The sequence below is a fragment of the Varanus komodoensis genome, unplaced genomic scaffold (assembly GCF_004798865.1).
Source record: "Varanus komodoensis strain SLA01 unplaced genomic scaffold, ASM479886v1 scaffold96, whole genome shotgun sequence".
NCBI classification, from domain to species: Eukaryota; Metazoa; Chordata; class Lepidosauria; order Squamata; family Varanidae; genus Varanus; species Varanus komodoensis.
In genome coordinates this window covers 1,008,310-1,035,519 of record NW_025336664.1, presented here as the reverse complement: position 1 = coordinate 1,035,519, position 27,210 = coordinate 1,008,310, and the positions used below count along the sequence as shown (strand labels likewise).

Genomic DNA, 27,210 nt, shown 5'->3' with positions numbered 1-27,210 from the left:
CCTTCTGCACCCAAAGCTTGTGCTCTGGGCCCTGTTGGCGCTTTGTTTCACGGATTTGCATGAAACCCAGGCCTGCAAAGTTCAACTGCTCCTTCATCCAGAAGCTCTGGCACCCCCCTCTCTGGGGGCCACTGGTATGCATGACACTCTTTTCAAGGCCCTTTTAATCCCCACCTCATCTTCGGCCGCCATCATTTTAGCAAGGGCCACCTCTTATTGGTGAAAACTTTGCCAGCCACCTGTGCCCTCCGAACATGTGGCAGTTCTGCAGGCAGCTTCCCTCCACATAAGCACATGGTTCGCCACTTACATGCCACCTGCACTTCGGTCTGCCGTTGCAGCAGGGCCCCCATGCGATTGCGCACGATGCAGCGGTAGAAGCCAGCATGGGTACGGTCCAGGGAGGTGATCATGTACCTTGAGGAAGAGAGAAGGACACACAAGCAAGAGAAAGGGGGATGACTAAATAGATCAATGCAGTACGCAATCGATGAGGTACACAGCTAGGGCAAGTGTAATCTCGTACATCTCTTGATAGGCTGAAGTGAATTACTGTTCTCTGCACGGTGGCGACATGGCCTACATTCACGCAAGCTTTCATTATTTACTTTCCAGGTTGCTTATGTGGTGGCCTTTATACTCTGTTGCTTGGACCCAAAATAACTAAAATAAGAATAATTTAAAAATCAGCTGCAGGAACAATGCAATCAGCAAGGAGTCATAGAGAGCAGCAGGTGAGATACCTTGGCAACAGTGATCTTACAAGGAACAGAGGTGGTCCTTTTAGGCTATTTTAATTGTTCATCAGGAGTACTAGAAGCTTCCACTCCCACAGATACACCCTGAATAAAGGAAAGGGCTTCATGTTGTGTAGGTATCGGGGTGACCTGGCACACATTCCCTCCGTTCTAGCCTTGAAAGCTGTGTTTTATATTTCTATCAGCTTTTCTGAGAGAAAAGCTGCTATCCATGCGATGTGGTGATGAAAGTGCTGGCCTGGGACCCGGGAGATCTGAGCTCCAGTCCCCACTCGGCCACGAAGCTCCCTGGGTGCCTTTGGGCCAGTCACTGCCTCTCAGCCTGGCCTGTCTCACGGGGATGCTGATGTGAGGATAACTTGGCGAGGAGGAGTATGCACGCTGCCTTCCATTCCACAAAAGAGGGGAAATGGGTGGATAGAAATATGATACTTATAATGAGCTAGCAATGCAGGCATTAGAGGAAGGCAGGCATTTGGGAGGGAATCATTGCTCCTAATGATGGGTGTCATCAGGCGACGCAGAATTAGCCTGCCATGAATTCAGGAATGGTGCCATGGTCCCGAATTCTGGGGGTAATAGAACCTCTGGTGAAGAATATGGCATTCCTTCTGCAGCTGCCTCAAACTCTGGCAGCCTCTATGGCTGCACTTCTCCTTAAAGCACATGTGCACTGTTGCACCTGGGGGAGGCAGCGTCATGGCAGGGCACAGTTCTATCCGGCCCTGAACATACCGCTGCATATACCGTCCCAGGCCAGCTGCTTGTTCTCCAAGTCTGTTAAATGACAGTCTATCAATGCTGGTATATCCTGAATGTCAGAAGTATCCTTTCCTCACTTGAAACTTTTAGAATCACAGAATCATAAAGTTGGAAGGGGCCAGAAGGCCATCGGGTCTAACCCCCTGCTCGGTGCAGGACTCCAAGTTCAACCATCCTTCTCAGATGGCTGTCCAGTTGCACCTGGAAAGCCTCTAGTGTGGGACAGCCCTCAGCTTCCCCGGGTTATTGCTTCTATTGTCATACCACTCAAACAGTCAGGAATTTTTCCCTGACATCTAGCCAGAATCTGGCTGGCTGTAACTTGAGCTCATTATTCCATGTCCTGCACTCTGGGATGATTGAGAAGGGAACCTGTCCTTCCTCTTTGTGACAGGCTTACAAGGACTTGCAGAGTACTATCACAGCTCTCCTCAATCTTCTCTTCTCAAGGCCAACTGGCCCAGTTCTTTCAATCTCTCCCCACACAGCTTTGTTTCCAGTCCTTGTTGTCCTCATCCTTGTTGTCCTCCTCTGAACCCTTTCCAGCTTGTCTCCATCTTTCTTACATCTATTTCTCCATCTCCTTATGTCCATTGTAGGAAAAACAATGGAAAGGCTCATAATAGAGAGAGATCTAGTGATGCTAGATAGGGAAGGGAGGCTGACAGCCACACAACACGGCTTCTGCAAAAACAGGTCCTGCCAGACAAACCTTGGGGAATTCTATGACAAGGTTTCGAGATGGCTAGATGGAGGGGATGCAGTGGATGTGGCATACCTGGATTTCAGCAAGGCCTTTGACAAAGTGCCCCATGATATCCTGGTGGAGAAACTGAGGAGTTTTGGGATACACCAAAGCACTGTCTGGTGGATTAGGGCATGGTTGACTGACCGAAAGCAGAGGGTAACCATTAGTGGGGAATCATCGGATGGCGGCCAGTGACAAGCAGGGTCCCCCAGGGCTCTGTCCTGAGACCGATCCTGTTTAAACTTTTCATCAATGACATGGAAGAAGGGGTGAACAGTCTGCTGATCAAATTTGCAGACGACACTAAAACTGGAGCAGTGGCCACAACTGAGGAGCAGGTACTCCAGATCCAAAAGGATCTGGACAGACTATGGAAGTGGGCAGGAGACAACAGGATGGCGTTCAATGTGGATAAGTGCAAGGTCTTGCACTTGGGGCATAGGAATAGGTGTCATAAGTACAGGTTAGGGGACAAGTGGCTGGAGAGCAGCATTTGTGAAAGGGACCTCGGGGTACCAGTTGACTGCAGGCTAAACATGAGTCAGCAGTGTGATGCGGCTGTCAAGAGGGCGAACGCCACCCTTGGTTGCATAGCCAGAAGTGTGGCTTCTAGATCGAGAGAGGTATTACTACCACTCTATATGACTCTGGTGCGCCCGCAACTGGAGTATTGTGCTCAGTTTTGGGCCCCTCATTACAGAAAGGATATAGCCAGGTTGGAGTCAGTGCAGCATAGGGCACAAGGTTGGTGTCCGGTTTGCAGGGGATGCCATATGAGGCAAGACTGAGGGAACTGGGTCTCTTCAGCCTGGAGAAGAGGAGACTCAGAGGGGATCTGTTGGCGACATACAGGTATGTGAGGGGATGTCACATGGAGATGGGCAGAGACCTGTTCTCCCCTGCAAAGGAAGGCAGGACGCACTCCAACAGAGCAAAGCTCAGGGAGCCAAGGTTCCATTTGGATGCCAGGAAGCACTTCCTGACAGTCAGGGCCCCGAGGGTGTGGAATGGGCTTCCACGGGAGGTGGTTGAGGCCCCATCAGTGAGGGTGTTCAAGGATAGGCTGGACGTCCACATGGTGGGCATGTCATGAGCAGAGCCGGCTGGTGCTGGAGCTCAGACTAGATGGCCCAGGAGGCCCCTTCTGACCTGCTCTGTTTCTACGTTTCTTAAACTGTTGTGCCCAGAACTGGACACAGTATTTAGGTCAAGTCTAGCCAGTGCTGAGTAGAGGGGAACTAGCACTCTATGTAGTCTGGAAGTGATACTTCTACGAATGTAGCCTAAAAGAGCATTTGCCCTTTTTGCAGCCACATCACATTGTTGACTCATATTCAGCTTGTGATCCACAACAATCCCAAGATCCTTTTCACTTGCAGTACTGTTGAGCCAAGCATTCCTCATCTTGTAGCAATGGATTTGGTTGCTTTTTCCGAGGAGCATTTGTCCCTACTGAATTTCATTCTGTTGTTTTCGGCCCAGTGCTCCAACCTATCAAGGTTACCTTGAATATTCTTTCTGTTTTCCAAGCTGTTAGCTATCTCACCCAATTTTGTGTCATCTGCAGATTTGATTATCATTCCCTGCACCTCCCCATCCAAATCATTAATGGAAATGTTGAGCAGCATGTGCCCAGGACTGAACCCTGCGCTACCCACTAGTTACCTCCCCCCACCTTGAGGAGGTGCCATTGATGAGCACTCTCTGGTTCCAATTTTGTAGCCAACTGTGGATGAACTGGATTGTTGTTCTATCTAGCACACTTTTGGCTAGTTTGCTAACCAAGATATCACGGGAAACTTAGTCACAGCTCTGCTAAACTCAAGATAGATTATGTCCACAGCATTCCCACAGTACACCAGGGATGCTACTCAATCAAAAAATGAAATGAGATTAGACAGTCTGTATTCTCCTCTATTTCTAGCCAGATAAAGAGAAAATGATGTTCTGGAAGGACGAATAGTATCTCTCAGACAAGTCACCAGAGCCAACACCATGTCCCCATTCTGCTGGGTTATCTGAAGTTAGCAAGCAACGCTGTGTGGAGCTGGTTCAAAATACCAGTATCACAGGCAGTATTTTCTAACGGATCTTGGACTCCCAAACTTGGACTCCTTCTTACACAGGGTAGGCTTCAAAGAAAGCAGAATGTGGAGGAAATGATTAATGGATAATAAAGCTAATTAAACAGACCTCCTGTTATCTTCACAGACTCCTACTTCCTGTCTATATCCGGGTCCACAGCGACATGATTTTTCTGAGGTTGGGAAGAACTCAGTCATTTTACATTCAACAGTTACTTTATAAATAGATGCTCAAACTTATCTTTTAAACATATTGGCACCAAATGCACTTGCAGGAAATTGATACCATGGGATGTGTGGACAAAGGTTTCAAAAGGAAAAGAAAAGAAGAGAATGAACAGTGCATACCTAACCAATGCAGATTCCTGCCAGCAGAGATTACTCTACGTTGAAAGCAAGTCCACCTAGAAGCTTTCTTTTCCTTTTGTAGTGTCACATTTGAGCATGATGTGTGATGTAACTGCTTACTGTGCTCTGATTGGCTACTTTACTCTTTGAATCCCACCTTTTCATATTCATAGTTGACAATGTTTTCTTTTTATACAGTTCTATGAAAATTTCCCCACTTGTCCTTTATAGTTTTGACCTGTCTGGGCATGAAAAGTATTCAACAAGATGCCTTTTTACTATGTCTAATATGACCATCACATAAAATTGCCCATGTCATAAACATTGCAAAATGTTGATACAAAGCAAATCACAGCAACAGGCTGTAGCTCTTGCGGTTGCCTTATTTCAGATTTTGGGAGATCCATATTCCTTTGTCTTACTTGTACTAGGAAAAACAATGGAGAAAGACCAAAGGTTTTGAGAAGGGGACATCCACCCCCACAACTTCAAGAGAGCCAATGCAATTCTCTTCCAGCCATTCTATTCCCCTCTGCCAGCAGCCCAGAATACAGCAACCTAGAGGCAATTCCCGCTATTCTGTAAGCACTGTACATTATATCATTCGTCCCTCCCACCAACTCTGGCTGTACAATTTTTTTGGTGATTTACTATCAACATAGCTGTAACCACATGCCATAGGAAAAACGCTTGAGGTTTAAGTAGGTTTGAAGCGTATCTCTCACTGGTGATACTTCCAGTGATCACAACACTGAGAAAAGTTCCTATAGTATGTGGGTTGAGAACTTGGAGAAGTTGATTCTGGAAAATTCAGTGGGATAATATGATAGATTTTCTCTTCTAATAGAATAGAGGACCAGTGTGGTGTGGTGGATAAGAGTGTGGGTCTGGGAATCCAGTGATCTTGGTTCTATTCCCTGTTCAGCCGAGGGAGCCAAGTGAGTGACTTTAGGCCAGTCACAGACCCACAGCCCAACCTACCTCGCAGGGCTGTTGTTGTGGGAATAAGATTGAGAGCAGCAGGAGGAGAATGATGGAAGCTGCTTTGAGGGCTTTGTAAGAAAAAAGGCGGGATATAAACCTAATAAATAAATAAAATAGATAAATAATTTGGTGAGGAATAGAAGGCTGAGAAGAGGGTCAATGTGGGAAAAAAGTGGAGAAGGTTGTGCTAGTAGTGGAGGGTAATGGGAAAACTCTTTCCTTCAGGCTACAGATCCAATGCAGCTATCTAGAAAGAGAATTAATCTCAGGCATTCATGTATATAGGGTGAGGGAAAGCAGAAGATGGAAACTCAGAGGAAATAAGGAATCCAGACTGCTTGCAGTCCCCGCACCCTTAAATTTAATCAAGTACTAAAAAATGCCGGAGGCTCCTTTGATACGAGTTTGTTTGTTCTTTCCAATACACGGTTTAAATTAAACTTTAATAACGAGAGGCGATCATCTAATGGCTGCCTCGAAGACTGGAGACATTTCTCCCACAATGTTCACCCCACCTGTGCAGCGAGAGGGTGAGGGACCCTCAACCGGCACAGCAGGGCTGCGCGTCTGTGCTCCTGATGCTGGCACAGGGCTGGCCATGTTGCGGCTGTGAGCCGGGAAGCTTTGAAGAAGAAGGGAGGCGAGCAGGCTGGCTTCCGGACGTCAAGGTGACACCAGTGCTGGAGGTTGCTCCAGCCAGCAGTGCCGGGGAGACACTGGCAGCTGCCCTGTCTCTCCAGCAGGATTCTGCTGTCTGATGTCTCAAAATACAAGCCAAGACGATCTCTTAGCCCATTGGAAGGAGAGGACAAAGGCTCGTTTTAAAGTCCTTGGGCATATTTATTCTTTCCCCCCATTCCACTTCTTTGGCCACTATTAGGGTATGTGCAAAGATATACAAGGATAGTGCTGCAGAAAGGCTGGCATAGCTTGGTTCTTCCATGTAAGCCCCCCCCCCCCCGCCCTTCCCCCAGCCTTGGCCCACCTTATACATAAACGGTGCACAAGGGTCTTTCATAGTTCTTCATTCATGGCCGGCGCTATGGAATAATCATGCCTAGTCTGAAATTATGTCAAGGAAAGAAAAATGGATGCAACTACGCAGGGAACATACATACTGGAATAGAAGCAAAGAAGCTCCGATGGAAGCAATAATATGATTACAGCGGTTAAAAGAACTGATCTTTGGTGGGAGGGAATTAGAACTGTGTGGCTGAGTTTTTTGGACCTTCATTGTGTTTGCTATAATCCAATGCAGCGCTCTGTTCAACCTTTCGCTGGGGCAGCAGCGATCTGTGATTCTACCACAAGGGTAAATGTCTCAATTGATCCTGTAGGTGGCAGCATAGGACCTCCTACTCTAAAGCCACCAATCAGGTTAAATTAGGTCGTTCCTGTAAGAGTTTTCTTAGGGAGTTTGCATCCTTCAGCTTTTTTTCTCAAGGCCTTGCTGTTCGTCCCTTATTGATAGAGTGAAAGGGCAATGGACAAGTCTGACGAAGGCATGCCAGATACTATCAGCATCCTCCATCATTACCACTGGGGAGACCATGGAATTCATCTGTGATGTATAAATGTGCAAGAATATTAGTTGGCAGCGGCCACCATGCTGGGTCCCCTTTGGGTTTTACATCAACAGGCAGATCCCCAAAGGTTGTCAGGGGTGCCTAGAACTGGGACTCAGCTTGATGGCTTGTAATGAAGCATCGCCAAAAGCTCTATGAGAGGATTTTCTAACTTTGTCTTAGGACACTTTCTTAAGCCATGAAAAACAAAGGAAAGAAACAAGTTTAAAGCCAGGCAGCTTTGTTGCCAGCAGTCCCTTTCACATTTTGGGCACAAGCACAAACCAAGTAGAAGAAAAGGAAGAAGTGAAATGATTCAGAAGGGTCTCTCTCATGTGGATACAGCTGGGCATGATGCAACACAGTTCTTTAGGCTGACTGGGATGTTCTGACGTTTGGGACACTCTTTTACAGCTCCTTGACACTACAAGGAAAGGCAGGGCCAGTCAGAAGGGGAGCTTTGTTCACGGTATATATCTGGCTGCACAACCTGGCACTACAAATCTGCGTAGCAGCACTTAGCCTTGCTCTTCTCCATGGGTACCAGAAGGATGGCTTGTCTTTGAAAGGTTTTTTTTTTTAAGTGCCATATGCATGTGTGTGTGTCCCATCCCATAAACATGCATACACATGCATATGTACATCTACACACACACACACACTTCACTGTACAGAAAGCAACCAGAAGTCTTAAAATACATAAATGCTCTAGGGCAAGGGTCTCCAACTCGTGGCCCGCGGGCCAATTGCCAGGCCGGGCAGGGCACGGGGCAGGGGCCCTGCGGCCTTCAAAGCGCCTCTGGGAGTGACGCGGGATGAGCAGCCCACCGCCGCCACTTGATGCGGCCCAGCCTCACCCAGCCTCTACTTCCAGCGGCCCCCAGGTAAGCTAAGTTTGAGACCCCTGGTCTAGGGAGAGGAAGGGGAATTTTGAGGCCATGGGCACAAGTCATCAGGTATCCTACACAGCCAGGTTTCCCTTTTTCCCTACTCTGAAAGTACGTGTTGGTTTTTCTCCCCCCCACCGCCTTGCAGAACGCTCTTCTGCACAGAAAGGAGTGAAGAAGCACCTTTCTCTACCGAGTGGAAGTACTGGGAGACAGGCTCTGCCGCCCTTTGGACGTTCTGCCTGACTTCACCCAAGGTATCGTCCATCAGCATCAGCGTCCACTGAGACGCGACACCTCCGCTTGCAGTGTCCTGTGACTGCCCTCCAGTGGCTACAGTGCCGCAGCCACATCGCGTGCTCTTCGCATTGTGCGCACGCACCGAATTCCCCTTCTGAAGGGGAATACATGGTGGATCCCCGACATGGAGGTGCTCATCATCCTTCCATAGGACTGCCATTTTGATCTACAATACCAAAGAGAGATGCCACATTTGGGGAATTATGGGAAATTAACATAGTGGCCAGTTTTAGGTGCTCAGCTCCACTTGGGCTGTCAGGACACCAGAAAAACTATGTAAAGGGAATTGGCAGGTGTTGGGGCTGGCTTTGATTTTACACTTCTAATAATCTAATCTACTTCTTTAGAGTAAAGCATTCAAGCTTTATGTCTGTAATGCTACATGAAGTATAATATCAATAAACGGCAGCCATTTTGACATGTTACGTGGAGAGAGAACAGCTTAATCAATTTGGGTGACTGGGGAGAAGGGGCAGCAATCCCCAGCAGTTTTGGAGGAAGAGGTAAAACTTGAGGAGCAGAGCCACCACTGCCAGCCTCCTTCCTGATGATCATAAGAATATTAGCTGGCTTCCATGTAGCCTGAAGTGCCTGATCCTGCCTAATCTTGGAAGCTAAGTAGGGTCAGGCCTGGTCAGAACTGGGATGGGTGACTTGAGTGTATGATTCTAGGATTATTGTTGTAAACTGCCCAGAGAGCTTTGGCTATGGGCAGTATAAAAATGTAATAACAACAACATAAGAAAAGCCATGCTGGATCAGACCAACAGACCATCTGGTCCAGCACTCCTGTCCACAGGATCCCTCAAGTGGGACGGGTGGAAGACTTCCACCCGCCCAAGCACCCAAGCAACTGGCGTATGCAGGCACGTTGCCTCTGGTAAAGAAGACAGCAAATAGCTGGCAAGGCTAGTAGTCCCTGTAGCCTCCTCCTCCATGAATCTGCCCAATCCCTTCCTAAAGCCATTGAAGCTTCTGGGCGTCATCACTTCCCACTGCAAGTTTAACTGCACATTGTATGAAGAAATACTTCCTTTTATCTGTCCTCCCACCAACCACTTTGTGAGATGATCTAGTGTTATGGGAAAGGGAGAAACATTTTCTCCTCTCTACTTTCTCTTCTAGAAATATCACTTTGCATGATTTCAAAACTATGCTTCTATCGATATAACCTAAATTGCATTTGCTTTTTTTTTTTTGTAGCCACATCACACTGTTGACGAATATTCAGCTTGTGATTGAATAAAACACCAACATCCATTACTAAGCAGAGCAGTCCCCATCTTTTAAATTTGTGCATTTTATTTCTTTTTCCTAAATGAAGAACTTTGCGCGTCTCTGTTAAATTCAATTCTACTATTTTCTGTCCTGTCTTCTGCCAAGAACATTTGAATTGTACTTCTAGTTTCAAAAGCATTAGCTATTCCACCCAATTCTGTGTTATCTGCTAATTTGATAAACATTCCCTACAGCTCTTGAACTCTTCTTTCTGGGTTTTTCTGCCACAGAATCCTATTTATCAGTGCTCTCAGTTTATTAAAATCAGCTTTCCTGAAATCCAAGGGAATTTACGAAGATATTTTGAAGGTGCTTCACTGTGAACAGATCCACATGCTTCCTTGGCTGCTTCAAAAGGGTTGCTGAAAACAGTATCTTTTTGCATTTCTTTTAAGTAACTACCTTCTAACTCAGTAAATAAGTTTAAATGCTGTGTCAATATCCTGCTTCTTCTGCTGCAGCAGATATGTTACATGTTTAAGCTATTCTAGTACTCTTAGCATATTTTCAATAAGAAAGGAAAAAGAAGGAAGATTGATTTGATTTAGCAGTAGTTTCCGTTTTTAGATGACAAGCCCTTTCATAAGGGGAAGATACACTGGCTAATTTAGAATGAGAGAATGAATGAATTTTGTATCTGCTTGTACAACTGTAACTGAATTAAAGTATCCACTCATTCATTGAACTATCAGATACTTTAACCCTCAATCCCTTGCAATAAAAATCACATAGTGGGGTCATTTTTTACCCCAGTAGAAAGTGCCCAAGGCAAGAAAAATCTGAACTGGAAAAATCTTTGTTCTGACTGAAATTTTCTTCCAGGGGGTTGCGATCAACATAAGAATGGCTTTCAGCTATCAGCAGGAACAGGTAATTTAAGGTTTAATTCTTCCTGAGGCTATGCAAAATGTGAAAATCTGCGTAACAATGCCATGTCCATTAACTTTTTTGCATAACAATAGTATGGCCTACTAGCATTAAAAAACATAGTGCAATTTTCCCTCTATGAATTTCAATTCAGTTTGCTGGAGATTTTAGTTAAGAATCTCAGCTTTAAAATGAGGCAAAGAAGTTCTGTATTTGTTGTGAGCTGAGCTTCTCCCTCCAAGCAATATCAGTTTCACCAGAGGTTCTTTGCTAATGATTTTTACTGTTACATCAGAGCCTCTGAGCATACACAAAGGGAAGTGTTGAACTCTTTCTACCATTCATTTCTTAAAGCTCTCTTTATGAACCCATCTGTGGAAACACTGCCCTATGAGGAGAGACTGAGAGAACTGGGCATGTCCAGCCTTGAGAAGAAAAGACTGACTGAGGACAGGCTATCCCTCTGTAAGTACCTTAAAGGCTGTCACAAAGAGGAAGTTCAAGATCTCTCTTGCTGATGCCAGAATGTAGGATATGGAATAATCAATTCAAGTTGCAACAACCCAGATTCATGCTGGACATCAGGAAAAGCTTCCTTGCAGTCAGAGCAATACAACAGTGGACCCAGCTGCTGAGAGAGGTCATGGGCTCTCCCACACTAGAGACACTCACAAAGAAGCTGGACAGCCACCTGAGTGGGATGGTGCAAATTGGTGTCCTGCAACAGCAGAGACTTGGACCTGACGGCCTACATGGGCCCCTTCCAACCCTACTATTCTATGATTCCATGATTCGACGTGTCTCACCCCGTTGTGAAAGCAGGCATGTCTTTGTCCTCCCTTTGTTCACCTAATTGGGAGTTGATTATGACAATGAGTGATGGGGCCTACTGCTTCACAGAGACTTTCCATTTCAGTGTTCCTTCCCTCAAGCTGTAGCTCCTTCCTGCTCCCATGGAAAGGTAGACCAGCCCTCCCGTCTGTCCCTGGGCTAATCTCCCTCCCTGGAATTTCCTGTTGAGTCTCAGACCTTTGAATTGTAGCTGGAGTCCAAACCATTTCATAAACAGTCTCATCATTGTAATCTGAATCATCAGTATAATCAGTACAGGGAGGCTCCCAAAACAGCGCCTGAAATTTGACAGGACATGTGCACAAGCCAGTGTTGAATCTTGCTTTCTACTTTTGGGGGGATGCAATTTTGGGGGTTATAAAAATATCCCACACAGCTATTCCTGGGGAAACTCTGGGCTATTTTTGTGCCCCAGCATGTTGTTTGTTTTTGAAACAAACAAACCTTAAAAGGTAAGAAGCTGAACTTTGGGGAGATTTTAGAGTGGGGACTTTTTGACAAGGTCTTCGAAGAAAGAACTGGTAGGAGTTCTTATGTGTAAATTACAGTATAGAATGGGAGCTGGGAGGTTCCAGTTACCCTAAGTGTGGGAATGAGAAATGCCTTTATAAGTCTGAACAACACTCCCCTTCTTAAAATAAAATAAAAGCAAAGCAAAGCAAAGCAAAGCAAAGCAAAGCAAAGCAAAGCAAAGCACAAAGCACAAAGCACAAAGCACAAAACTAAACCAAACCAAACCAAACCAAACCAAACCAAACCCAGGTACAACTATTAACATAATTCACATATTCCTTCATTTCAGATATAGCCTAAATTGCACATACTATTTTAGTTATACATGGACATATATCACTACAGCTCTGCCCCAACTCCCTGCCCCAAGATTCTGTTCCCTTAAGAAATAAAACAAATTATTTCCTGTTGGTCGAGTAAGTAAAACTTACTTAAATGTAATGATTTGTTTGTATAAGTTCAGGGGAGCAGGGGAAAATTAGGGGGTAGCCTCGCAGAAAGCCCCCTCCCAGCTGCAAGCCCAGTATGATCTTACTCATTACTGCTTCCTTAATTGCTACTGCTTTGTTTTTCCTGAATGTGAAATACTGGAAGTTTACAAGACTTTACAACCTACCTCCAAACTAAATAAACATCAAGGAGCCACTGGCTAGCCAACTCAGGGTATGGACTGCCAGTCTGGAGGTGAATCATGCGGGCAGGTGAGTAGATCAGCAGGGCGGAACAGCAGAACCTCCCCTTTACTGACTCGGATGCTTGGCCCCTCTAGCCCCGTCCTGACAACACTGGCCGGGCTCATACAATCCTTGGGAAAAGAAGGCATGGTGGCTTCTTTTCTCATGCCACCATGTGCCAGGGGCATAATTGTCTAATTACCCCTGTGGTGCCTGGGTTGCAGTCTCATCCAAACTCCGTGAGGTGCACGGTGGCCGTGGCTTCCAAGCCACCCCAGGACCATGGGCTCGCTGCTCTGGAAGCCACCCCGTGCTGCGTGCTGGCCTTGGACGGAGCAGCAGCCCACATGCTGCAAGGGGGACAGGGCAAGTCATGCAGCGTGCAGCTGGCACACACGAGGGCTTAGTAATTCTCTGACCTGGCTACCGACTAGCAGCTCTTAGGTAGCAGTTTATCCCTGCCCTGCCTGGAGTTGCGAAGAGCTGAACATGTTTTTGCATGGAAAACATGTGCTCTGCCATTGAGCCACAGCTGCCTGCAGGAACTCAGCCCGGCCACAGAGAGACGGGGAACATGTCCTTGGAGTCCTCTGGCAGGCTACCACAGGAAAGCAGAGAGCGAAGCATCTGCGAGAGTTGCCGTTCTGCCATGCACATGAGCACACAAGAGACACCCAGCCCTGTGTGAATTGCAGAAGCCAGCATCAGGCTCCTTGGGCCACCTGCTGAAGGAGCGGGGCGAGCGATTGCTGGCAGCTGGCTTGACAGGAACGTGACGTCTCATGAGCGTGATGGGATTCCAGGGACAATGACAATAAGGGACAATGACAGATAACTTGTGGAAAGCCATGGTGATGGTGGTGGAAGCATCTGTCCCCCCAACGGTTGTTGTGCACCCTTTCAGCAGTGAGTCCTTGAGTGTCAGTGCTGATATTTAAAACGATCCTCACTTGCTTTAAATAAGATATTTCAATTCCACTGAGCTGTCAGCGGCTGAAGCGGACACCGGGAATAATGGGCAGAGTCTCCTTGTATTGTCCCAGTTAATAAATCAGCCACAACACAAATGCAGACGAAGGAGAGGAGGAGAATTTTTTACACACACCTCCCCATACAAAGATAGGGACACCAACACAAAACAGACAGACCTAAAAACATTTTGACTCTGTGAAGGGCACAACACATCTTCCTAGACACACACCTAAGCAAGCTAAGGACAACTGCAGAGGTTGTTATCTTATCTTAACTTATCCTTCCCCTTTCCTATCCCAGTCCGTCCACATGTTTCCTCTGCCCCTTATCTAGATACATATTTCTCTGCCTTTCCTCAGAGTAAGATAAAACTGTGGCTTAGTTGACAATGTGATATGCAAGACTAACACAAAGTCTAGGTGGGTCGGGCCCTCCATCTTCACATCTTGCCATGAAAGGCAAGGCAAGGCGGAGAAACCTGCAAAGGAGGTACTTGAATCCAGGGCAGAAGCACTGTCTGGGTGCCCAGTAACACTCACTTGGGCAGCTCCTACTTCTAGGTTGCCATTCCATATGTCGCATGGGACACTACCAGGTGCAGACTTGATTGAAAGATCATTCCCAGGTACCAAAATGATCCAGGGCTCAGGCCCATAGGTGCAAAACCAAAAACAATAAGCCAAATTTGCATATATAAATTTACATGCATGCACATTTGTGTCTTTCAAGAACCTTGCCCCCTAAGGACATCTCTACTTGTAAAAAGGGGTGCGTGGACAGGGGAGAGGAGGACATTTGATTTCAGGAGGGGGAAACCCCTGAAAACCTTCGGTCAAAAAAATTCAGGGGGGGGGGCAGCAGGAGGGAAGCACATGTGGGCACAAAGCTGGCTAATCCAGGGGGATCAGATGCAACAGAGATTGTCAGGGCCTCTGGATCTCTATTGCAAAAAGTGCCCATGAACAGGTGGGAGCGATGGCCTCGCAAAGCTTCACGGCTCCAAGTGAAAGACTCACCACTTCAGCCCTGGTGGACTTGCCCCTAATACCATCTTTCCCCCCCCGTCAACAGCTAAAAACAGTCACCACACTCACTAAGTCTGGAGGTTTTTCTTCCTACCCTCCATTCCAAAAGGGTCTTCAAATATGTATCACTGGTATGCTATGAACAGAACCAAATATTGGGTTACAGTCCCACTATTTTTTTAATAGGCCTGTGGTTTGAACTGTTTCCAAGTATGCAGAAAATTACTGGAGATGCCAGAGAAGTTGTGTTCTCCAGGCTTGGGATCAGATATAATTTTGGGGGGCTTGCAAAAGCCTGCTTCCAGAAGAGTTGTTTTTACAAACACTGGCATTTTCTCTCCTCCTCATATGAAATTCAGCTGGGAAGACTTCTAGCCCAGCTGGCCAGCCAGCATGATTCCACTCCCACCACTCTAACCTCCATGCTACACCAGCGGTAAGACAGCCATTCAGTTTATTCCAACAAATTTGAAAAGGGCAGTTGGTAGATGGCACCACTGATCCAATGGGCTGCTACTGAGAGGACAGCTGTACATCAGACATGAACAACATCAGGCTTCCAGACATGTTGGCCTACACTCATCATTGCTTATGCTGGCTAAGCTAAGGGGCCAAAATATCAGAACGGTCTCAGATTGCTCGTCCCATGCAGTGTTAGAAAGTGTTAGCAACTTGGAAATGCCCCTGTGTGGCTTCATCAGAATTTTCTAAATGTCTATGATGACAATCAGACCATCCCTTCAGAGAGCAAAGTATTAATTATATGTCACCCTTTCCCTTTGGCATCCTCAGGGTCCGCACCAAGGTGCAGCTCACAGTTCTGAGTACGGCCACTTCCACTAGCTCTGCTCCCTTCAGTCTTCAGCATGCATGCGAAAGGTGAGTGGCTTTCCTCTGCCACCCAGCCATCCCCATTTCAAGTCACCTGCGGGATTCCTGCTTCTGCTCCCTCCATGCACATATCCACTCCCCCTCCTTTTCCCACTGAGCTTTGTTTTGTGAGAGGGCATTGCCCATATGGGACTGATCAGCCATTCAGAAACATCCTCCATCACCAGCTGGCAACCGGCTATCACTGGGGCACAGCAGCTACTCCAACGAGGCCAATGGAGTCCTGTCCACCCCATCCCCGGAGGACTGTGATACGGTGCACCAACTTCACTTAGATCATGGCTCCGAGATTCATCTTTCTTGGACTGCTGATGCAGAAATTCCTTCTGCATGAGGCGACTCGCACAGATTTCGGTTCAATGCTGATGGGCTACTGTGGAGCCCACAGCGCACAGGTCTAGTAAAATCTGCAGCCGAGTCTACCACCCACACTGTCAAGACGGAATCATTTCTTCTCTCGCACACCAATGTGCCCTGCACAGTTAAAGTCACTGGCACATGAAGAGGTAATTATTCTTGTTGTGGTGCTCTGGGCCTTTTATCTCGCAAACACACCACTCAGGCCTGGTAGGCACACAAATATGGACTATCTGTCTATATGTGTCAACAGGATCCTTCGGTTTGAGGCAAACATATATTGCCTTTGGTTAAGATGTAGTAGAAGTTTGTACCTGCTTGGTTCAATACGAGTTGTTCCAACTTGTGATGCTTTCGTGCCACTGACCCTCCAGCTCAGGTTGAAACATGAGCTTCTGCAAACCTGTAGCCAGCATTCAAGCTCCACGGGCTGCTTTAGAGGTACACAAACAACAATTCTTCATATTATTCTCTTACTCTGAATTAAATCCTTCTTGAAATTTTCATTGATTGAAGAACTTGGTGGGAAGTACAGGAAATACAAAAAAAAAAGCTGCTTTGTAGGTGCATGCATGTGATTTCTTTACTGTTAATCCATTATCCTTATGAAACGTGAATCAATTGCTGTGAACGGTGACAAGGCCTTGAGACCAAGCAGCCTTTTGTTGAGTAAGCATCTTCTCTTGATTCTTTCTGGCAAATATAGTTGTGGTGCCTACATGCCAGATGGGGTGATGACTTCAGATTGTGAATCACCCTAGCCAAGAGTTTAAAACCAGCAACAACCACTACAATCATAATTCTAGAATGAGAAATAATACCAAAGCAGCTAGGCGATGAAGAATTTTCTTTATAAAATGCTTCAGTAAATATCTTCTAAGGCATGCTCCCAGGTCAGAGTGCGCTGAACCTGCAGTGCACTACTGGCAGATCAGAGGGAGCAAGCAAGGTTGTTGTTGTTGTTGTTGTTGTTGTTGTTGTTATTATTATTATTATTATTATTATTAAACATTTCTATGTTATCTTTGCCTCTCCATCCTCCTGTTTCTTTTCACACAGGACATGCTTTTGAGTGGCTGCACAGGGATGGGGCAGGAGTGGGAAGCTTCAGGATGTCGCTGATTCTAAGTCCAGAGCTCAGGCAAGGAATCCACTGCAGTTCTTTTGATGGAAGGAAACAACCTCCATTCATATTCCAACTTCTATGTCTACAGCAATGTTTACGGCATCAGAGGAAGGATTCCAGAGTATCCCATAGCCCTTGGGATTCCCTCCTAGGGCTGCTTCCTCAATGTTCCAAAAGAGGGGTGGGGAACATGCTGCCCACAAGTTGCATGTGGATCCCATGGCGCTTGCCACCACTCTCCAAATCGCAAGGCTTCCCCCCCACCCCACCCCAAATAAGGGCATGCAGAGGGGCTGCAGCATGCAATAATCGCCTCATTACCTTGCCTGCAAGTAATTCTGACCCCTTGGGCATGCCACAGTTGTTACAGGTGCCTTTCCCAAAACTGTTTCGGCACAATAGCAGAGAGTGATGAAGCTCATGGAGAGGTCTGGGGTGCCTCAGATTTCCCAGAGTCGCCGGAGTTTGATTTACAACCTTCTCTTGTTCCTTGTGTCCTCGCTTGACAGTACGGCTTATGAGATGGGTTAGGTACTGGGCAGGTGGAACCAAACAGCAACATCCAGAAACAGTGGTACAATTCCCAGATGTTCTCTCTACTGGCCATGGTAGCTGGGGATGATGGCAGCTGATGTCCAAAGCATACGGAGAGCATCCAGTCGGGAAGGCTGCTCTCACATGATGTAACATTTTTCCCCGTGGGATGTTTGGGGAAAACAGGTTTGTCTACCAGTGGCAAGGAGAGCTGAGCCTCGCCCCATTCCTGGACCCTGTCTATTCTAACAGGCAGCAGCTCTGCAGAATATCAGGCAGGGGTCTTCTACAGGCTTGTGACCCGAGACGGTTCGAAGTAAAGATGTCAGGGTTTGAACCTACGATGTCCTCCATGTCCAGTTGGTGGTTCTTTTCCAGTGAGCTAGCAGCTGTCCCTGGTTTAGGCGAAGGGCAGTGCAAAAATCCCAAAGTACATACACGACCTACACTTCATTTTGAATCCAACATCCATGGTGGTGCCACTTACAAAATCTCAAAGCATGGAGTTCCAAAGGGCAGTTGTACAGGCACCGTTTCTCACTGCCACCACTTTCTTTTTTTTCTAAGCCTTTGAATTTAATTAGGTGGCTCAGGAATTATGAGAACTGCTGAGTAATGGCTCTCTGATCATCTTCCCCACACAGCTCGTGATTTTATAAGGCAGTAATATACACAATCGATAGACAAATAACTAGAGAGACAAAGGCAGTAGTGCCTCACGAATAGCATGAGGAAGGTGGTACACATCCAAAACATTTGTGTAGTAGGATGTCTGATCAATAAAGTGCTGTTTAAACAGGCTGACCCTGAGGGCCTCTTCTTATGACCCTTTCAGTGCTCGGGCAGTCGGAGGTTCCAGGCAATCTGTGTTTTGCTGCCAGTGTTATTACCATGCACCAGGACAGCTGTGTGGATGCTGACAGTTGATGCGCAAGCCAGTGCAGATCAGATTTTAGCATGTCATCGCACCAGGATGCATCCTTCCCATGGTAAGCTCATTGTAAAAGTGTTGCACACAGGAGTCAGCTCAGGCTAACATCAAAAAAGGGTTGGCATGAACTTAATGGCTAATGGAACATAGGTCTGGAGACAGGAGGTATAGTGAGTGACACATCACAGAAGTACAGAATACTGGAGTTGGAATCTCTGGTAGGAGATCCAGCCTGGAATCCGGATAGTGGCAATGGCACAATACACTCACAGAGCTGCCATGCCTCTGGTCCCAGGAGTCAAATCCAGAGCAGCTAGGTCCCCAGATGTTCCTTTCCCCAGGCTCCATCCCCTCCCCTTACCCCCAGGTAAGTATTGCACCTCCAATTCTTTGTCATTTTCCAAGCTTTTGTCTATTTCCCCAGTCTCCATTCTGTAAGATTTAAACCCTTCTCCTAAAGCTTAATTACTGGCAGCACGAGTTTGAAGCTTAAATATACCTGAGGACAGGAAGGTCTGGAGGAATGTTGTCCGTGGGGTCGTGATGGGGCGGACTTGACTTCGCAACTAACAACAACAAAATTTTTAATAATGCTTGCCCTACCCCTGCTGGTTTTGACCTCGACTCATTTTGCTTTGGTCCAAGCCTACTACTAGCTTGTAGGCCCTGAGGGTTTTTCTGACATAGAATTTGACCCTTAGGCCGGAAAAGGTTCAACACCCCTGCTATAAAGATGCATTTGATACATCAGTGTAATTATCAAGCTCTTCCTTAACACTTCTTGCACAGCCTTGCTTAATGCAGGGCTTTCCTGATCCATTGAAACGTCGGTTTGCACATGCAGCCAGTGCTCAAAATTCAGCAGGATTCAGCCATGCACTAATGATCATTCCTTGGCTTTCGATCAAACTGCTTGGCCTCTTGGGCTGCTGGACTTTCTTTTCATTCTTTGCCTCTCTAGAGTGCTCCAGACAATGCTGTGAAATCTCCTTTGGCCTCTGATGAGAGAATGAAGAGACTTCATCCCCTACTCGTCAGGTCCATGATGTGAACCACCCCAGCAGGCCCAATTAATGGGCTTTTTCACTTCACCACCACAAGTTAAGAGGCCGTTAAAGGTGGCTGCGTTTTTTCCCCTCTCTGCTCGCTTGGATGCATGAAAATAGCCCTTGGAAAACAAACAAATTACCTAGCGTTGTGTAGCTTTTATTATGAAGCAGCTGAACGGGGAAAAAGGACTTTATTGTACAGCAGTTTTTTACTTGCACAAGACTTTATCAGGTCAGGTTTAATTCTGTTTTCTCTTAGATCTGCTTCACCAAAAGGATTGTCAAACATCCCTGGCAAAAAGCAGCGCAGCAGTTCCTTCTGCATGGACAGAAATTAATTGGAAATGGGAATATGTCAGTGGTAGCCCTGAAAGGTTACTGTCCCAATGTGTGTAAAAGGCTTTTTTATATATATTTATACAGATGTATTTTCCACCTGGTACCTCAGCCAGGGCAGCTTTGCTTGCCCATGTCTTCTCCTACTGGAGAGGATGTGGGGCAGGGCAAGCGGCACTTTGCGTGCTGGTCTCCCTCTCATGGCCAATGGTACACTAAGGGGAATCCTAGGCTCCTTGCTGTTATTACCAATCAGTGTCCAGAGATAACAGCAGAGATGTCCCTGGGAGCACGGCTAGGCCTCCCTCCCTCTTATCAATGACGAGGGGAGATTCCTCTACCTGCCAGCCTTTTGGGGGCAGAGGCCTCAGAGGGGGTGGAGCTTGGGATATGAGTCAGATGGGGCCACAGACTAGATGGAGACCCAGAGTTTTTTCATCCTGTCCTAAACCCGATACCTTCATATGGGGTGCATGCCCCATTTTAATCAGGATGGAGGGAGGGGGAGAGCAAATGGTTAAGCCTGCCCTTGATGCCCTCCCCCACTGCTTAGCTGATCATCAGTGAATATTTGGGCAGTGTGGAAAAAGAGGCTGCAGCCATATCTCCTCCTTCCATTGCCCAGCTGATCAGCAGGACAGGACAGAACACCTCAGACTTAGACATAGAACCAGACATCAGGCTACATATGGCCTATGGGCTGCCCACCTCCGAACCAGGAATAAAAACCAAGGCCATGCTTCTTGGAGACTATGCATACTGAACAGGGAATATATACAATGAAGTTGAGACATGCACGTTTCCCAAGGTCTGCTAGAGATTATGCATAGTGCCCTGAAAATGCACACAATCCCACTGAAATATGTATATACTGCAAGCAATCTTAGCAAGTATGTATATTGACCATGAGGTATGGAGAATGTGCATAATAACCAGTTGTTAAATGCATTAATTCTTAACTCACATTGCTCCTAAATATCTGTCTGTCCATCTGTCTGTCCACCTACCCATCAGTCCATGGGATATATGAACCTTCACCTTGAGGCAAAACAATTCTGTCATACTTGTCACCAGCCTTCACCCAATGCTGTTTATCATTCAAGAATTCCCATGTTATGCCAAAATGCGATTTACACAGGACAAGGATTTTGCATAATGATTTGTAAGCACCATTCCAGACGTGCTTGTGGGCATCAGTGAGCATATGTGGGTTAAAAAGGGAAAATGCAATCAAAATGATGGAGGAATTGAGCGGGACTCAGGAGAATGGAGCTCTATTTTTGGCTCTGCTACTGACCTGCTGAGAAATGCTGGGCATGTCAGCTGGTCTTGGTGTTTCCCTATATGCAACACTTACCTATTACATTGATGTTCAGTGATGCTACATCTGCAGCTCAAACAAATCAGTTTTTCTTAGATCATTACATTTAAAAGATTTAAAGCATGCCTTTAAATCCAATTTAAATAATTCCAATGTTTGTTCAACAAATGCAAGGTCTAACTTACACAGAGAAAACTGTCCATCTAAACCAGTAAAATTCCTTGTTCCATGAGGTTTTAATCAGCCAATCTCAAATTACTGACTTAACAATGCTTCATAAGGGTTTCACATTCTATAAAAACATTGGCTAAAATCCAGCACACACAGCTGCTTAATTCCTATTAATCTTAAAAAGACTGAGATATGGAACCAGTGTGGCAAGGTGGCTGGAGTGTTGCCCTGAGGCTTATGAGTTTTGGTACTGGGCCTTATTCAGCCATGAAGCTCAATGGGTGACTTTGGGCCAGTCACTGCCTACCAGCCTAACCAACCCCACAGGGTTGTTGTTGTGAGGATAAAATGGAAAGGGAGTTAACTTGGAAGTCACCCTGGGTTCCTTGGGTTCCTTGCAAGAGGAATAAAGGCAGGCTATGAATGCAATAGATGATGACAGTGACAGAAATGTTGGGTGGCAGCCATTGGTTTTAAAGTGTGCAAACTTGGGTGCCAATACAAATAGGAGAAACATGACAATTATTCTTAAAATAATCATTACATTTGTTGTAGCTCGAATTACTATTGTTATGAGAAAGTGCGAGGTCAGGAAAAACAAAGTATTGTATTATGAGTGATGGATGGATGGTGTGTTTTTATATTTGGATTTCAGACAAGGGATTTTAAGAGTCTGTCTTCCTGGACAGCTGCAAATTGGGCCCAAACTCTTCTGGAATCTAAACTGAACCCAAATGAATGTATTTCAGACTCTGCTGACAGCCTTCCTATTCCTTGTGTTTGCCAATGTATCCTGGCCAGAGCAAAATTAGCAAGGGTCATCGGTGCGATCCGAGATGTTCTCACAAGCAGATATGAAAGCATCTAGAAAAAATGAGAACTGTCGCTCCCATGGCTCTGGAAGTATTCAGCATTATTTGTTATTATGCTTATGGTTCCTGCTAGCCCTAGCTGCACAGCCCAAATAACTTTGAGCAAGGGCATGCGGTGGCATGGACACCTCTATGGTGGATAATCCATACCAAATCAAATTCTGGCCAAGATGATGTGGGTGAATCTTTTAAGGATGTTCAGCAGCATTATCCTGTTCCTCTGATTTATTCCTGGCATGGAATGGGGATGGGTGTGGTTCATCCATGGATTGTTGCTGATGTGACTTACATCTGCAACAAACCTAAAGAAGAGCCCTACTGGATCAGAGCAAAGGAGTATCTAGTCCATCTTTCCACAGCAATCAAGCAGATGCATATGGGAATTTCAGAAGCAGGACATGTACTGCAGAGTATGCCCTGTGTTCCCTGGCGACTGGAATACAAAAACAAATCGCCATCATGACTATTGGCTATTGACAGCTGCATCTTCCTGGAATTTGTTTAATCTTCCTTTAAAGCTGACCAAGCTATAGCAAATTCCATTGTTTATTTATGCACTATATTAAGAAGTACTTCATTTTATCTGTCATGAATCCCCCTGTCATGAAGACATTTAGCTTCATGAGATGACCCTGGGTTCAACCATTATGAGGGAAGGAGAAAAAATGCCTTACTATCCACTTTCTCCACACCATTCATAATTTTAGACATCTGTCATGGAGAAAAATGGGAGATGGAGTGGTTAGAGCAAAGAAATGAGGCCATCTATCGAAAAGGGTCACGTGGGCAAAGAGCTGCCATGCTTGGGGGCAAGATATGCATGCCTGTATGTGGGGACCGAGAGGAAAAACAAAGAAAGGGTGATTTAATATTGCATACAGGCCTATTCCCTGATGGCCCATTATAAAATGCCCATTGCCTTGAACTCTGCTGATATGCTGTGACAGGACCAGAAAGGGCCCAAAGCTGGGTCCAGTAGGAGACACAATATTCTAAGCATCTTCTCATTTTCCTCTCTGGTTCGGGGGCCATAGAATCCCTGCCATAACAAGAAAAGTTGGTGCTTGATGGGAGCCACAAACAGCCCGAAACCCCATTTCACAGGGTTAAATAGTCAACTGCCTATTTCAACTGGCATCTGATACTGTGGCCCTGTGTTCTGTCTTCTTTCCACACTGCCACAAAATGGTTTCCTTCCAGAGGGCCATGCAACGATGCAGCCAATGGGTGTACGGCTGGGTTTGTCTTGGCTAGTTTCGGAGGGGTTTGAAACACTCTCCCATTAGATGTTTCACAGAGCCCCCTCCTGTTTATATATTGCTGCTTAAACCCTACACTAATTGATGTCCCGATGAATAACAGCTTAATTACATCCCCCTCCTGGGCCCATCAGCAGAAACCAAGAGACCCAAAAGGTCAGGGTACTTAGAAGCCCCTTGCACTGCCACAATGCATTAATTCCCAGGGTTCGATGACATGCGTTACATCTCACTTGCAAGCACAGTAAATCTGACTGGTGGTGCTTCCTTTGAATATGGAGAGAAGCACACTGAAGCACGCTAGCAACAACAAGGCAAAGCAAATCCCCCCCCCCCCCAAGTTGTCATGTTCTTCAGAAGAAGGTGGTGAGGTACAGGCAGTCCCTACATCCTATTCCAAGAGAGCATAAAGGTGGGAAAGTAGCCCTGGTGAGCAATTCAAGTTGCCACCCCATTTCTCCTGGAAGACCCTGAGATACTCTGCTGCATCCCTGTGGTGCTGAATTCCAGAAAGGGCAGTGACATGAGGGCAGGAGACACGGTCCACACTAGGCAGGTGTGACAGAAGAAACTAATCTTAGCATTATTGCTCAGCTCACGCTGGTGGAACTCTGCTCTTCTACTCTCTATGCTTAAAAACAGAGAGAATGGGCTTTCTTCTATTTCGGCTTTACTCAAGGAAAGAGGAGATAGCTCCTAGGCTGACAGGACCCTAAGGGAAAAGAAGAGGTGGATGGACCAAATGTTTATAGTATCTTGAGTCCTTACATTAAAGTTTAGTACACATTCGGAATATCATCATCATCATCGCCACCGATTAAAACTCATGGTGTCCTCAAATAGAACATTTCAGGAACCATGGGACTAACATCTGAAGCTTTACTGCTGTTAATATTTAAAACATTCCTTGCATCCTGATGCACTATGACCCAGTACTGATAGATCAATTCTTCTCATGAACTATAGCACAGATTATTAAGGTGAATAAGAATCTGGGAAGTTTTTGCCCCAAATACAATTAATGGTATTAAAGGACTTTTGAACTGGAAGTTAATTGGGCAAATTATCATGTCTCTTGTCCAAGACCTTTTCTGTTCACATGTCTGAAACTGACTACTTTTGTATGTTCCCTGAGTGATTCAAAGAATAGAAGCAAACCTTTACATTCAATCTGAAAATGAAACAGATTATTTTATTCTAGCTTTCCTTTGTTATTTTCAAAGGAAAGGTGAGAGAAATAAATTGCACACATATGGATGCTTTAAGTAAAATGTTGCCAAGTTGCTTTCTAGCAGAGGATCTACAGCAGGTTTGGTTGAAGGGTCCAGGGCACAGCCTCTCGTATTAACATGCTGTGAGCAACTAATTAATTCCAGTGGGGGACATGCATTTGAATAGTTATTGTGGGATAATGAAATGTCAAGTGAGGGCTAAGCCTTTGCTAAGCGTGTTCTTAAACAGTTCTGGGCATCGCATGCACATGTACCCCACACCTCCACATGCCAAGAGCTGTCCTTAGCATGCAGCAGCAGGGGCTTCCATCAATATGTTTTCAACAATTCCCCTGGTATTTAATCAGTGCTCGCTAACTGTGTTATTGGATTCTGCCTTGAAGAGGCCGCCTCTTTTTTTGACACACACGGACAGAACTGTTGCTGCTGCTGCTGCTGCTGAGCATTTCCCCCCCTCCCAGCAAGAAGAGTCTCGGGCCTTGTAAATTGTTAGCTCAATTGGCCTTGCCAGGACAATAAGTCATTTAATAATGTATGCACGCAGATTAATCTGCTGGCTTTCCTTGGAATATAGAGAGTCAGAGGAAAAGAAAGAGAGAGAAAGGAAGAATACCATGATTCGTATAGCAGAGTTGAAAAGAATATAGTGTCATGGTCAAGTAGCTAAGCGCCCATCCAGTGTACACACAGTACATCTTTTTGTTACTGCTCCTAGACGCATGATGCGAGCAAAGAAGGGACTGTCTATTGTAAGTTAATTATCTGAAGGCCTGAAATGAGACAGGGCAGCCACAAACTTCTTGAATCATGCCCCTACAGGAAGTCATACAACTTAAACAGTGCTAAAAGTCTCTGCTACAGGTAAAAGACATGCAATGCACTCACCAAGAAGAATTAGGCTGTCCTTTAAAATAATCTTTCAGGAAACCATGTAACCCAAAAGAAAACAAGCAGCCTATACTCATTAGTGCTTGGCAAATCAGATCACAGATCTCACAGAAACAGACAAGTAATTGATGGCATAAACAGTCCAGTGCATGCAAGGCTGAACATTATTTTATGCAAACAATAAAATTGGTCAAACACACCACCTGGCAGTGAGATGCCCTATCATAACAAAACCCTATAAAAACTGCTTTATGCAATTCCTTAAACTGCTGTGCTAACACAAAAAACAGTGCAATGAATAAGGCCGGAGTCAGCGAAGGGCTCTTGGGATTAGAATTAAAATACCCTGTGAACTGTACAACCAGCCATCAGCCTGAAGGAGCAGCTGGCCCTGCGACTGGAGGCCACCCTGCCCACCACTGCTCAGTTCAAAAGGGAGGACTACAGCGAGTCCTGGAGAGCCTGGCAAAGCAAGGCAAGGCAAGGCGGGCTTGCACTAACCAAAGGCTGGGGTGGGGGGCTGATGAGCGTTCCCGGCAGCAAACCCCCTTTGCCATGCCTCCCCTTACCCAGCTGGCTCTCTGGCAGAGCAGGGCAAGTGCCAATCACTGAGGTAACACCCATGACTACAAGGACCCACCATCACTACTAGTGGGAGGAAAGCCCTTTTCTACCTTTCCAGTCCATTGCAGGGACAACCTTCCTCACCCCCTCCTTTCCCTTGCTATGGAGCCTTGTGACTACTTTGGCAGCCCTTGTGAAATGGGCCAGAGCAAACCTCAGGTACAAACAGGATTAAAAAGATTTAGACTTCAAAAAGGAAAAAAGAATAAATAAAAAGATTTAGACTTCAAAAAGTGTGTGTGTGGGTTGTGCAATTTGCGTGGTACACTCCCTGCTTATGACCGGCTTGGTCTCCCTGATAGTGCACAGCACAGAGCCAGTAGCTGCATTTTCTGCTGAGAAACATCTGGGGCCTCTGGATTTATAATGGGCAGAGCGTCTTTGGCAGGCACTGCACCATGCCTCCCCCTCGCCCCCTGAAACTACAGAGCTTTGCAGAGGCAGGCCATGGGGCAGGGTGGAGATAATACCATATTGTAATGGAAAGCAACGCTCTTGAAATAAATAAACAATACAGAAGGCTTCTGGGCCAGAGTGGCAGTTTCTTTGCAAACCCAAGCCAGAGCATTTGGGAAGAATTATTCATGTAAGGATTTCTATTTTCCTGGGTAAGCTGCGTGTCTGCTGAAGCTAATATGTGAGTCAAAGACCTAATTAAGTTTGTCTCTGACAGAGGCTCTTGGGAAGAAATGGGAAATCCTTTAGGTGACTTCTGGATTCTTGAGCCAGATGTGATGTGAAGCCAATGTGGAGGCAAGGAGGAAAGATTTTGGAAGAAACAGATGTGCATTTAATATTTCTTTACCTACCCATCCATCCCTAGGCCTAAGCCCATAAAGCCATGCTAATTCACATCTCCAGTAATTTCAAGTGCCAGACCACTAATAGGACAATCTCATGTGGTAAATTATCAGCCCTATCCAATCTGCATGTTAAATTCCTTGTGCAAGAAGTAAATATGCTCAAATCACTAGAGAAACTCCTTTGGACTGGGAGGATTTC

At 45.9% G+C, this 27,210-nt stretch overlaps 1 protein-coding gene across 3 annotated transcripts in view; it reads right to left on the bottom strand.

The window, feature by feature from the left end:
- Positions 1-27,210, bottom strand: part of SDK2 (sidekick cell adhesion molecule 2) — a 317,930-nt gene that overhangs the window by 88,950 nt on the left and 201,770 nt on the right. For all 3 annotated transcript variants that reach the window (XM_044418964.1, XM_044418963.1, XM_044418965.1), the window contains exon 3: positions 311-417. In XM_044418964.1, coding sequence (XP_044274899.1) covers positions 311-417 — 107 coding nt within the window. The remainder of the gene's footprint in view (positions 1-310; positions 418-27,210) is intronic.